This window comes from Miniopterus schreibersii (genome assembly GCF_964146895.1).
Source record: "Miniopterus schreibersii genome assembly, chromosome: 18".
NCBI lineage: Eukaryota > Metazoa > Chordata > Mammalia > Chiroptera > Miniopteridae > Miniopterus > Miniopterus schreibersii.
In genome coordinates, this window is record NC_138121.1 from 19,510,617 (window position 1) to 19,524,713 (window position 14,097).

Consider the following 14,097-nt stretch of genomic DNA (forward strand, 5'->3'; position numbering starts at 1 on the left):
CACATGCTAATTAAAACATCTTTTAAAAACACTCTTCTGTTCAAAACCCAGTGGTTTTCTGCCTTATTTATAACAAAACATTTCTCTGCATGGCTTACAGGGGGTGGCCTGTATGATCTGGCCCTTCACTAACCTTCATTTGCTTCTCTCATCACACCAGAAGCTTTGTTCTTCTTCAAAAAATGTGGTCCTCTAGTCTGGGTTGCCCTTTTCTCTCAGATCTCCATCTCCAGATCTCCAGTTACCTACATCTTCCCTGATCACATATTTAAAATAGCACTGTCCCCATCCACTTCTAAAATAGCACCTGTTTATCTGCTTTATTTTTTTTCTTAGTATGTACCACTACCAGAAATAACATGTACGTACTTCTCTGGTTTGTCTGCTCACCTGACCCCCACCCCTAAATAATGTTTCCTGAAAGCAGGGACTTGGCTTTTGTTCACTCCTGTGTCTCTGATCCCTTAGAACAACACCTGGCACATAGCAGACAGTAATATAAATTTATTAAGTAAGGAGGTGTAATTCTAAACCTTCTTTAGGCCAGCAACCTGAGAAAAAGCTGACATTCCAAAGGTAAAAGAGTGACAACTAGGAGTAGAGACAAATGGTTTATTTGGTAACAAGAAGTAAAAGAGGAATTCTTAATTCCTTTTCCCTTTCTGGTTACTGAACTGCGACAGTCAAATGGATAGCAACATACAAGAATTCCCTTACAGTCCTTTATCTTCTGCAGAAGTGCAAAGATGCCTGAGTTATGTGACTTGGAAATACTATTTTCTAGACAGAAGTGCCAGCAGTTGTGCTTTCCAGTGTATCAGCAGTTACATTTTCCTTCTTGTCCTCAGGTTTCATGGCAGGAAACAGAAGTACTTCCTACAGGAGATACAATGCATTTTGAAGCTAAGAAACACTCTTATTTTTTTCACAGCTACCCACCCATTCCTTTTGTCTCTAGTTATTGTTACAAGCAAAACCCAGAGAAAAGAGAGATCCCAGCTGAAAAGAGAGATGTTTCTTTAATTCAACTCAGTTCCTTTCAATTTTAGAGGATAGAAAAGAACACATGCATAGCACTGCCCAGGGCACAATGTTAAAACAATCAATAAACATGGGGATTCTCTGAAAATTTTATTTCCTCATCTATAAAAATGGGATAAGAACAGTTTCTACATCTCAAAGGGCTGACTTAAGTTAAATGAGATAATGCATGCAGAAAGCTTAGCATGTTTCTTGAATCCTCAAGAAATGTAAGCAATTAGTATATTCTATAAGGTTAGATACGCTCATCTTCTGCCTGTGGCATTGCATGTAACTCCTTTGCCTGCTCCTCCCTCCACCCCAAAGCCCGCCCTTATTCTCTAGGCTAACCATGCCCCATGTCTGACACAGTGGAGCTCTTCAGGTAAGTGTGCATGGGGTGGGGGGCTGCTGTACCTTGATATTGTTGGAGTCTGTGAGAAACATGGTGACTCGGTCGATGCCCATGCCCCAGCCAGCTGTGGGAGGCAGCCCGTATTCCAGGGCAACACAGAAATTTTCATCTATGAACATGGCCTCATCATCGCCAGCAGCCTTAGCCTAGAAGAGAAGAGAACCAAACAGTGACACTATTCTGGGATGCATCAGCTCAGTGTTTGAGTCAGCATGTTAAAATGCTCAGAGGGATGACCATTCCAGGGATGCTCTGGAAACCCAGCACTTGCTGGGAACTGGGTTTCCTAGTAACCCCAGGATGGAGGCTGGAGCTTAGGACTGACATCTGTCTCAGAACACATGCAAATTTCTCTGAAATGAAAACAGCTCTAGTGCCTGGGGTACTGCGGGCCCAGTGAAACTGATTTTCTGAGATTGATGATTCCCAAAAGTCCTCTCATTTCCTGAAACCACCCGCCAGTGGCAATGTTAGTGCAGGCAGCCTGTGGGGGCTTTGTCTTCATTAATCCTTATTTGCCTCTCACCACCCCCAAGTCACTTCAATAAGTGCACCATCTGAGAAAAATTATGTTCGTTAGGCAAATGTATTTTCAAGACAAGTGTCACACTCCCTACACAGATAATCATGCCTAAAGCTCCTCTTACGTAGAAATTCTAGGGCCAAACTAGTTAAGTTCTTAGTCCTGAAATGTGACTTCCTCCAGTGGAGCCAGTGGCTTTACCCTCCATTTCTGCTGAAGCCACCAAGAGATGCAGTGACACAGACCAGGGCTCAAGCTGATTTCCTGGTGAGTAAGTTCACTGACCAAATATATCCTCGCTCACTCTCCTTCCTTACCTTGGCCTGTTCTTCGAATAGCTGCCGCTGCCTCACGGGGTCATTCAGCTCGGTGTAGGCATTGCATATTTCCTTCTTCATGACAAAAAGCTCAAAGCGCTCAGTCAGACCCTCTTTAGAGCGGTGCCTGGGGACAAGAGACCAAAGGAGAGGTTCACTGATAATCTAACACCTAGTACAAACCTAAGAGTTCCTGAATTCCAGCTGACTCCAAAGTGTTACTGAAGCCCGCACGCACTCTCAGCATCTAATCATTTGGTACAATAGTGAGAAGGGTTATAGAGGCAAGAAAGTTCTAATTATCTTCACAACAAATCTGTGTGGTAGACTGTTACGCTGAACCATACCTCCTGTAGTCATGCCCTCTGGAGTCCCTGTTGCACAGACTCTGGGCTGCCCACAACTTGCTTTGGCCAATGGGACAACAGCAGAGGCCTGATGTTTGCACACTAGGGTTATCCTTTTGGAATGCTTCCTTAGAATCCAGCTTCTATGTAAGAAAGTCCAGGCTACACTGTCAGAGAGGCACATGTGGAGAAGCAAGGTGCCCTGGCAGAGTTCCCAGTTGAAAAAAGCCACTTGAGTTACCCTAGCCAAAACTACACAGAGCAGAGAGATTATCCAATGAACTCGGGAAACCTCGAGAATAAACTGTTTTATGCTAAGTTCTGGGTGGTTATGCAGCAATACGTAACTGACACACCATGCTTTATCTTACCATTTGGCCAAAGGACTCATTATCTGCGGGTGGTCACAGATGAATGTAGGGTTGATGCATGTCACTTCCAGGAACTCCCCAACAAGCTTAGTGAGAAAGAAAAGCAGAGCTAGAGATCCTTTCTGAATGGCATTTTGACTGTTCCAGTATAGGTGGGAGAGGATCAGCCTTCAATGGCTAAGGATTAACTGAGATACCATCCACAACTATTCTGCACAGAGTTTAGTACAGCAAAACTTGTTAATTCTTTTATCTCTAGTTCACTTTCATAAGGAGCAGGGGACTGGTTACCAATGGATGAGGGCATGTGCTAAAGTGCATGGCCTTTCACCTTATCAAGGAGCCTGGCCGTGGTCCGAGGTGGAGGGCACTCAACAGCTTTTGCCACACAGATATCATCAAGAATTTTGCGAGTTTCTGTAACACAAATGTATGAGTTAGGACAAAAGACATTACACTACCCCAGTAAAAAAGTATACAAAGAGAACAGTGTGAGAAATGCCAGCCCTGACACCATCTAATTCAGAGATAAACAGGAAAGGGGCATACAATGGAGGAGTGCATCACTGTACCTTCAGTTTCAAAGAGGTTTGTTTCTGGAAGCTTCACCCCCAGGGCTTTCTCAAGCTCTTCTACCATGCTGATTTTCCGAAAGGGTGGGGTGAAGTCAATCTCATAGGCTTGGCCCTCTGGGCCATCTGGATGGTAGGTGACCTTGTAACCGCCTGTAATGTGCTTTACCATCCCTGGGAAAGAAATTTCATTTAAAGAGGACCAACAGGAAGTCCTCCTGAAAGCAGCACACCAGCCCCTCAGACTTGTGAGAAAGACAAAGGAAGCAGGAGGGGGTCACCTGAAATCATCTTCTCCGTGATTTCCATGAGGTCATGATAGTCTGCGTAGGCCATGTAGAACTCACAGGTAGTGAACTCAGGATTGTGAGTCATGTCAATTCCTTCATTCCGGAACTGGCGTCCAATTTCATAAACCCGGTCAATGCCACCAACCACCAGCATCTAACAACATATGGCACGGTCTTGGTGGCTAATCTTGTCTTAAATGGGTCTGGAAAGTTTCTGTCTATAAAAAAGCTGTAACTAGGTTTTTACAGCTCAGGCATGATCTCAGATCCCTACCTAAACGCCAAGTACCCTACTCTCTTTAGGCCTTTGTAGTGGATAGTCATCACTTATTTTGGCTGCCAAGGACCTCTGAATACTGTTCCCGTACTTGGGGTGTCCCCTGCATCTTGTGAGTGTGAGCCTCCCCCAAGAAAGAAGCGTCTGTTGCAGTTAGGATGCAGACTCATGACCAAAGCTCCCTACCAAACAGACACAACTGTGAGAAGTCAACAAGGAAGCTATTGAAAGATGTAGGTATTGTAGATAATTCCTTCTGACCAAGGGCGCCAGAGAGATCTAGCGATTTAGAGGTAGTAACTGCAGAGGTCCTAAGGGCAGTGACCTATACCTAATGCCAGGGCTATGAGCTGTGGTAACGGTGCCTAGTAGAAAAGATACTGAGTTCTCCATGAGATGATCTTAGAGCAGATTCAGAACTCTCATCATGTGGTCTCCAAGCCCAATTCTCTGATCCTCCTGGAAACTATGAGCTTCTACATATTTCTTTTGCTTAAACTAGTTATAAGAGATTTTGTCTGCAACGAACGATCTTGAATGATAGTCTTCAATATTTACTCTGGTGATCTGAAGGTAGTTATTTCAAACTTCTAGAGAGATTAAGTTCTCTCTTCTACAAAAGACTAAAGTCAGATCTAATTCAAGAACTACAAAGTATAATAGAAACCAAAGTAGGTTAGGAGGATATGTACACCTAGGAAAGATCCCTTTGCCCTCTGACATACAATGATCTTGTAGAGAAACTTTAAGTGTAACACTCACAAGCCTGACAAATTAGCATTCTCCTGGCTGTTCTACCCTTACTATTCCTCTTATTTCTGACTGCACCTGTCTAGTCAATGGTTTTCCAGCATTCTGCTTCTCTAAGGGAACAGGGCATATTCTTGATTACCTTATGGTAGAGTTCTGGAGCAATTCTCATATATAAATTCATGTCCAGCTCATTGTGGTAGGTGATAAAAGGCTTGGCCACAGCTCCCCCTGGGATGATGTTCATCATGGGAGTTTCAATCTAAAGGACAAGGAGAAACATTTAGTTCTCAGAGGTGTCAAACCAGAGACCTTGAGGAAAGCTCATGTTATATCCCCAAGTAAAAGTTAAGTTCAATAGTAATGTGCAAGTGCTTGACAAAAAAGTAGAGATAGCTTGATTTTCCAAATAATACCAAACACCATTAACACAGTACAACAGTTCCTTGAAGAACATTTTGTTAATGTTAGTTTTAACATGGAAATGCCATAGGAACTTAACTCTTGTTTATATCAATTAGCCTGTGGTAAAACTGATGTGATTATATGTTGTTTCGCTTAAAGTTGCAGAATCTATCTAAGATGTTAAGGAAGGATTTACTGTACCATAAACTTGCACAAGCTGTAAGTTGGAATCTAAATGGGGAACAGCCTTTCTCGAGTGCAATTTATTAGATTTTGTAGTATTTATTACACTTGCAAACATGTATTATACAATTGTATACCTGAAACCTGTATAATTTTATTAACCAATGTCACCCCAATAAATTAAAAAAAAACACACTTGCACACAAGCACAAAGATGTTCACTGAAACATTATAGAAAAAAATCAGAAACTTAGAGAAAGAGACACATGCAAAGGGTTCCAGAATGTATTAGGTGGAAAAAACAGCCCCCAAAACAGGTATATCATAATACACATACTGTGACTTCATTTATGTTTTAAAAATAAAACCCTTCCAAAACGTCTACCCCATCTGCAGCATGCACAAGTATATATGTATGTGTTCACAGTAAATGGAGGCGAAGGATGCATATCAAACACAAGTTCAGGAAGGGAGTTAGTTGGGAGAAACAAAAGGGGACTTTCAGTTTTGCTTCTATTTACTTCTTTTTGCTTGTTTTATAGTAACATGCACTCACCTTTCTCATACAATTAAAAAACGTTTTAGAAGTGTTTTTCCTAAAAAATATTTATTTTTTTAGTTTAAGTAAATCAAAAAATATTTTTAATGCTACAGAAAAGCAAAATGAGTTGCTAACACATCGAGTGTGGTGTCATCACTGTGCGGGTGGCCTGACACTTTGTCCTTTTTCTTAGTCAGGTTTTGCCTCCTAATCAGGGCACTAAGTAAACAAGGCAGTACAAAGACACTGGCAAAAGGGGGAACTTTTCATTGAGCATGAAGGATATTGACACAGGACATGCCTTGGAAAAGGGAAGGGAAGGAACAGTAAGAGACAAGCATAGCAAGGCAGCCTATCTGTCAGGAACTCTCCATCACCTCTAGGAATCCCAACTCATCCAAGAAACTTCTTATGTATGTGATGATCTTAGAGCGGATGATAAATTTCTGCCTCACAAAGTCATTCAGGATCAAGTCCAAGTATCTCTGACGATATCGCGTTTCCTAAACCAAAAGCAACAGAGATCACTAACACATCTGATTCAACGGTATGATAAACCACAGCTCGGAGGTCAGGAGGGCTTACCTTGTCTTTGAGGCCAAAGTGAAGATGAGGTAACATATGCAAGCAAGGAGACAGCAGTGTGATCTCATAGGGAATGATGCTCAGCTCACCCTTCTTGGTTTTCCCAGGATTCCCCTGAACTCCAATTATGTCCCCCCGACGCAGTTTGTTATTGATACGAATAAATTCTTCTTCTGATTTATAATTCCTGAGTAAAAGGAAAATATAATTCAGTATACAATATTCCAAATTAAAACTGACCACTGGTTTACTCTGGAACCTCAATAAACTGTTAATGCCTAGTTAGTGTGAGCCCAAGAAAAATCTCAGATTCAAGATCAACTATTAAAAAATACTATCTCTTTTTTGTTGTTGTTAATCCTCTCCTAAGGGTATTTCTTCTATTGATTTTTTTTTTTTTTTTTTTTTTTTTGAGAGAGTGGAAGGGAGAGGGAGCGAGAGAAAAGCATTGACGTGAGAGAGACACATCGATTGGTTGCCTCCTGTATGCGCCCCAACTGGGGCGGGGAACTGAACCTGCAACCCACGTACGTGCCCTTGACTGGGAATTGAACCCATGACCCTTTGGTCCGTGGGCTGACACTCTACCACTAAGCCACACTGACCAGGGCAAAAAGTATTATCTTTTAGCTGCTACGCAACCCAAGAACAGTCATTATTCTCCAGGTGACCACACGGCCTTTTTATTCTCTCTTCAAGCTTTACCCAACCATATCCTACTTCTTCTAACGTTAAATATCAAGGGAAAAGAAGACCACATGGGACTCTGTCCCTAACTGTGTTGTTCTGGTCCAACCTAGAAACCATGTAATTGGATATTTCTATATACCTAGAATTGGCCATGACTTGCAACTTGACCCCCTCTCCTCGAAGGTCATAGAAGATGAGCTTTCCCCCAGAAGCTCTTTTGGCATGGATCCTACCTAGAAAAAGAACAGCAAAAATATTGACTGATAGAACCAGAAGCCATTTCATGATATCAGTGCCAAAAAAGCACTCTCTGCATTTTTTGTGTCTGGGCACAACATAAACCAGAATAATTTGATTTTAGCCATAGGCCTAAGTCCTGTCTTTACCTTCATGCCAATGTTGGATCCCCATTCCAACCAGTTAAAGATGTGCAGGAAGATCTGACTTTAAAGATGTTCACTGGATTCTGGGAAGATGGCAATGTTGGTGGCAGCATAGATTTTTTTGGATCTTCCTGAATTCTCACAATAGATAGGCAAGGCCAAAAAGCCACCGACAGACGACAGAATTTATAACAAAATTACGTGGAAAGATATTTCCAAGGATCCACAAATATAAGCAATGAGGCAAATCACCAAGAGCCCTAATACCTCTTTGTGGGGAGTAATGGGATGTCCAGTGGGTCTGAAATTTGAAAATCTCCCAAATAGCCATAGGTATTCACTGAAAAATGTGTCAGGCTAAATGGAAGATAGCAGCTAAAACTGGGAGTGGATCTACCCATTGCCATACGAGTGACTATAGTGGGCTCCATTAAGGTCTAGGATAAAGTCCTTTAGTGTAGCCCCCAGGAACTCTCTAAATTTAACAGCCAGAGATCTCTTCTAGGACAAAGCCCCACAAAATCAAGTAAGACCAGGGAAACAGACAAAGAAAAGAGAAGGTGAAGAGGAAATGAAGGGGAAAGAGAGCCTGGAAATCTCAGAGAGCAAGCTGCTATATATATATATATATTTTAATATATATCTTTATTGATTTCAGAGAGGGCAGCAGAGGGGGAGAGAGAGATAGAAACACCAATGATGAGAGAGTCACTGGGGATCGAACCCACAACCCGGGCATGTGCCCTGACTGGGAATCGAACCTTGATCTCCTGGATCCTAGGTCGATGCTCAACCGCTGAGCCACGCCCGGCCGGGCCAAGCTGCTATATTTTTGAACACTTCACTAGAATAACAGAAGAGGGAGCTCAGTGAAGTTGGAGTCTTCCTACCTGCCACCTTTAAGGTAATGTCACTCAGGTGGTCCCCAGGCTGCAGGTGACTGTATTCTTGGATGAAGTGAGTGAGCGAGATGTCTACATGGAACTTGTGTGGGTATGGGTCTTCCCCATTGACCTTTAGTTGGTGGACTGCTTGGCTGCGGATCTTGTAGTATTGCTATTTAAATACAAAAACAAAAACGCTTTTGAGAAGTTGAACCTGGTCAGACTAGTGGCCCATCTGGCAAAGTACTGTATTCTTCCCCAGAGTAGCCCCAATACACTGAGGTTTCTTTAACTGCCCCCACCCCAATACCCTTGAAATCACAGGTTTGGATATGAGTGAGATTTGCACTTAAAAGCAAGATTCAACAAGTAGAAAAACTGTAGTTCTGCCTAAAATATTAAGCCTAATTGGTATAGGTGACTTTGGTTACCACTTTTGTGGACACATATGCATGGTGAGTCACTTAACTTCATTCCCACATCAGACTTTTCCCTACAGGAGGCCCATGGAACCTGGAGGATGTTAAAAAAAGGAATATTCAACAGCAGGGGTCAGCAAACTTTTTCTGATGCGACTAACTCAACTGCTGTTGTAGTCTGAAAGCGCCTTCAGACATCTAAAAAAATGGTCAAGGCTGTGTTCTAATACAATTTTACTTACACCACCAGGGGGCAGGGACGAGATGGGGGACAAGGGAGAGTGGATCTGGCCTACAGACCATAGTTTACCAATCTCTGGTCTAAAGTATACCCTCGTCCACCTTTAGGAAGACACTTTCTCTGGGACTGCATTAAAGCCCACCTAGTTCCAAGGAAGACTAACAAGTCACTTTGAAGTACTAGATTCTCCTAAATGCCTGTTGACAATTGATTAGAAAAATGCTCAGCGCCTGTGCTTTTGACCAGATGGAGTAGCAGGCTCTCCCTCATCCTTTTGCAGTGACTTAGGGCCCAGTGACTATTCAAGTTCCTATTTTATCTTCTTAGTCATTGGTTCCCAGGGGTTTGCCAGAAGCCCGATCAAAAGCTCCCCTGTGCCCAGCCAGGGTGGTAGTCCAGGGGACTCACGTTTGGGTCCAGGCTCTCCTCCTCGGCACCCACATCATTGTCAGTGGTGTGATTGGTGGCAGCAGCATTGTCCTGGCTTAGCTGTTTCTCACTGAGCTCCTTCTGCTTGGCCTCCTTCTCCGCTACTTTCTTCTCAGCTTTCAGGCGTCTCTTCAGCTCACTGTTGGGAAGATGAAAATGTTCAGTGTGACTTGACTGTGTTCTGCCCCATAGCCACTTGTCAAAAATATGAACAGCTTGAAGGAAATGCTCTTGCTCAGTTCTAGTCTCTTGGTCACTAAACTCTATACATGGGTAAGATCAAGGAAAAAATAAACTTAGAATAAAGATGTGAAAGTTCTTTCTCAGTATACACTTTCCAGTCTGAGGTCCATGGCAAAGAAAAATCCTACATATTAGTTTATATTTAGAAAAGGAAAAAAGGTTTTCCAGAAAAATCAGCAAGATAGGCTTTTCTCAAGCTAATTATGCTAGGGAACCCCTTGAGTCCAGGGACTGAATCTTAGTTGTCTAGTATCTATCCTTTGTAGACTATGAAGTTCCTTGAGTACCAGACCTGATATGATAAGGCAACATCTCTAGCTCTGTCTGCCACCACTCCAAAGAGTGGGTTCATCTGGGGTGGGGAAGGATGGCTCTTCTGAGTTCAAGGAGATACTCTGCTGATAGTCTCTCCCTCAGCATTGATCAATGCACTGACAATGGCCTTCAGCATTAGTCTCACTGTCTACTGGAGCCTGGCTCTGACCCCAACCTGGATAGAACAGTGTACAAAGCAGCACAGCATAGAGGATAATATACCATCTTTGGAGTCAGACTCCCTGAGACTAATATCTGACACAGCTAACTATCAATTATATGACCTTGGACAAATGACTTCTCTCCATCTTGTAAAATGAATAGACACTGCCCTCCCCAAATGTTACTGTGAGGATTGAGATCATGTATGTAAACAGATGACCCTGTCCTAGCAATTAGTAAGCATGTGAATGTGAGCTATTATGGATATCCCTATCTTAACCCTTTACTCTCTGTTAAGGACAGAAACCTTAGAGATTTGGTCAAATCCCTTACTACCCACTCTTGGTACTTGTCACCTGAGACTCAAAATGCAAAGCAATTTACATAACTTGTTATCCTTTATGATCTGAAACCTTGCTCTGTGAACCCAGAAACCAAACAGATTTGGGCAGAGAGGGATACCCTCATTATTCAAATAGAATTGATCATTCTTTCAAACCATCAATGTTAATAGTGTGCTGGGCCCCTTGTGCTGTAATTCAGTTAGGGGGCATCTAATCCCGTCTAGTTCTTCTTAGCATTAGTACAATAAACCATTCAAATAAGTGTTACTCTTTAAATCAATTCAATGCTAAGGATAATCCAAAAAGGTCCTGGGGATAGACATGACTGGAAACCAAATTAATCTCAGGAGCAAAAAAATTCCAGACAGACAGGAAAGGGAAAACAACCTGAACTAGAAATTCTTTATTTATACAAGGGTTTCATTTCAGCACTGCTCTAGAATAAGATCCACAAGTCATCTCAAGGATTTAAGGACAGAGAATATGAATTTATTAAAGAGAAAATAAGAAAGGACTATTGGTTTTGGTAGCAGGGCTTTTCGTTTCCTTAGCAACAAGTCTAAGTCCAAAGACTTAGCCAGAGGCTTATCAGAAAAGGACCTAATAAGGGGAGGACTTTTGCTCCCAGAACAATAAAGAAGGTAATGAGCACCAACCTTCTTTTATTAGAAAGTGGCTTGTCCTTGTGAAGCGTTGTGAAAGGAGCAAGTGGGCCCAGTCGCAGCTCCCTCTGCCCCCACTGTGCCCAGGAGGTTTGGCGCAGGGACCCCCTAACAAGCCTTACAGCAGCTTGCGTCAACATGGCAGAACACCCTGGAACTAATGATTACCACCACCTAACAGGAAACACAGAGATGTGGTGTCAGATGGGACAGACAATATACATAAACCCAACCAGCACTCCTACTCTTATGGGTTGGGGGAGGTTGCAAAACCTTTAAGGGTCACATTTTACTTAAGACCCTCCTAACTGACAGCAACCCCTAACACTCACTCTGCTGCAACTGAAACTGACAATGTTCTCAGTCCTGGCTATGGTAAAAAGATCCATACCTGGGGTCAAGTCAACAGCAACAGCTTACAGGTAGCAATGATCACAATATTCTAGAAAATGGGAGACAGGACCTAATGCAGTGTTTCTGAAGCCCCTGACATGCGGTTTTCTCTCTTGGCACTGGAAAGCACATAAAATGTCAACTGCAAACTCTAGATGAAGCTAAAAGCAAGCCACATGAAAGCACCTGAGTTTTCAAAGATAAGACTTGTTTGGGGATCTAGGAATAAAGAAGAAAGGAGAATTTCAGGAAGATTCTTAAACTACATTATGTTTATATGTTAACACTGGAAGGCAACAGAATTACAGGGATCATGTTCTTTATACTGCATTCAAACAAATTTGGCCTCTCATTTGGAAATGAGTCACCTGTTAGGCAGCCCATCTGTTTTTTAACTTGGAGACAATAACCGGTAATAAAGTAGTGCTCACCAAAGATTCCAACCAAGGAAGTTCCAAGAACAATAAGCAATAGAAGAAAATATTAATAAAATTATTTTAGCCCATGGTCACTACAGGAATATATACCATCAACAGCAGATTCTTTTAGACAACGTGAGTCAGTATAGTACAAAGAACTTGGGCTGTGGAGTTTGATTTTAGATCTCTGCTCCAGAACTTTGGATCAGTGATAAGACCATACTTTAGTTATGCACACTTCAACAATGTATGTAATCACCCAGAGCCTCAGTCTACTAAATTGAAAAATGGACACTTGCAAGGTCATTATTGAGATTAGGCAAAAAGTTTGTATAGTTCCAGCACAGTGCCTGACACATAAAAGCTACTTTAAAAAGTGGTAGCTATGATTAATCTAAGAAAAATCAGTAGAAAGAAACTGGCCAGTTTCCTCAATTTACCTTGAAATCGTACTTTCAACTGGAGACCTTGCTTAGGAGGCATCTGTAACTTATAACCCTAGAGTTCAATTACTAATGTAAAAGATGAAAGCCCAGTTGATCTCCCCAAAGGCAGAAGTCCAACACCAGGTTCCAAACATAGAGATTCATCAGACACTCTCAGGACAACATATTAGGGTGCTATCGAACCATAAATTTAGTCATTTCCTTTCTCATTTTTCAAGAATATTTAGAGAATAAACCCAGAGACACAAAAGGAAACATTTTTACTGTTTGAGTGCAATTCCATGAGGGCTCAGCAAGAGAACTGAGCCCTAATGCATTACAACAGCCATTACATGTAATGAACTAACTTCTCTCCTATGCTTCTGGAATGGCTCTACTTATGTTACATACTATCCTAGGGAGTATTGAGAAAAGTCAATCAAGTCATTGCCTATGTTCTGTGAAGAACACGGGTTAAGAGGGAGTGCAGTATATTGAGAATATAAGACATAGTTAAAAAGGGCGGATAATCGTTACTTATATTTACCTTCACATTCCAAGGATTTGGGGTGATTAACGGTTATATCCAACAATGCTAAGTGCAGCTTGGTGTACCCGGCTGACCAAGGCAGTCCTTACTCCTAGACATTAGTCATTCCCTCAATACTCACAGGTCCTTTGAATAACCCATATGGACAGGTGCCCGACACAGTTTTAGAACTGACAGCTTTATTAATTTGACTTTTATTTATTGACTGATTAGAGAAAGAGAGAGAGAAATCAATTTGTTTCACTAATCCATGCATTCATTGTTGATTCTTGTAAGTGCCCTGCCCCAGAATCGAACCCACAACTTTGGTTTATGGGGACGACGCTCTCACCGAGTACACAGCCAGGGTCACAAGTGATCGCTTTAATATATAGGGTTCAGAATGGCCTTGGTAAGTGCAAGAAAAGGGTTTTCTTAAAAGCTAGGATGTTTAACATTTCTCCACCCTCCTTATAAGGGCGTGCCTCAATAATAAAAGAAAGCGTTCCTCACAGGGAGGGAACGGAATGAGTAAGTTTCGCTTTTCAGTCTCTAAGTTTCGCTTTTTAGTCAAACCTCCCAGTTCTTGGAATTCTCTAATTCCAGGAGTCCGACAGGTGAGGACCCCACCAGCTCCACGCCGGGCACCCTGGGGAATGTAGTTTCGGGGCATAGCGGCTACGTCCCTGTGCGTCCGCACCCACGAGAACCAGCAGGAAGGCCCCAGGCATGGGTGCCTCGGCCGGAGCCCAGAGAAACTTCCTAACCCGGACTCTCCGGCTGGAAAAGCCTTAGTGACCCGAAGCAACACTTACTTTTTGCTAAGTTTTGGCTCGCCGCCGTCCACATTCACCTCAGACGCCTGCACCGCAGCCATCTCTCCCGAGCCCCGAACTGAAAGGAACGAGGGCGTACTGCAAGTTCCAGGTCACGGCCTGGAGGAAGCCCCGCCTCTTCCGGGGA

The 14,097-nt window shown here is 42.6% G+C and overlaps 1 protein-coding gene across 2 annotated transcripts; it reads right to left on the reverse strand.

The window, feature by feature from the left end:
• Positions 1-598: 598 nt before the first annotated feature.
• KARS1 (lysyl-tRNA synthetase 1) lies at positions 599-14,083 on the reverse strand. 2 transcript variants are annotated; one of them, XM_081117871.1, is made up of 15 exons: positions 13,950-14,071; positions 11,363-11,542; positions 9,622-9,781; positions 8,560-8,725; positions 7,426-7,519; positions 6,597-6,783; positions 6,389-6,514; positions 5,025-5,144; positions 3,847-4,009; positions 3,566-3,739; positions 3,325-3,410; positions 2,994-3,079; positions 2,276-2,402; positions 1,438-1,581; positions 599-876 (listed from the first exon to the last, which is right to left on the reverse strand). In XM_081117871.1, the coding sequence occupies exons 2-15, from the start codon at positions 11,506-11,508 to the stop codon at positions 781-783; spliced, it is 1,875 nt and encodes a 624-aa protein (XP_080973997.1). In that variant the 5' UTR covers positions 11,509-11,542; positions 13,950-14,071; the 3' UTR covers positions 599-780. The 2 variants fall into 2 exon arrangements, with proteins under 2 accessions (XP_080973997.1, XP_080973998.1); XM_081117872.1 differs by lacking the exon at positions 11,363-11,542 and having other exon boundaries at positions 13,950-14,083.
• Positions 14,084-14,097: the final 14 nt, after the last annotated feature.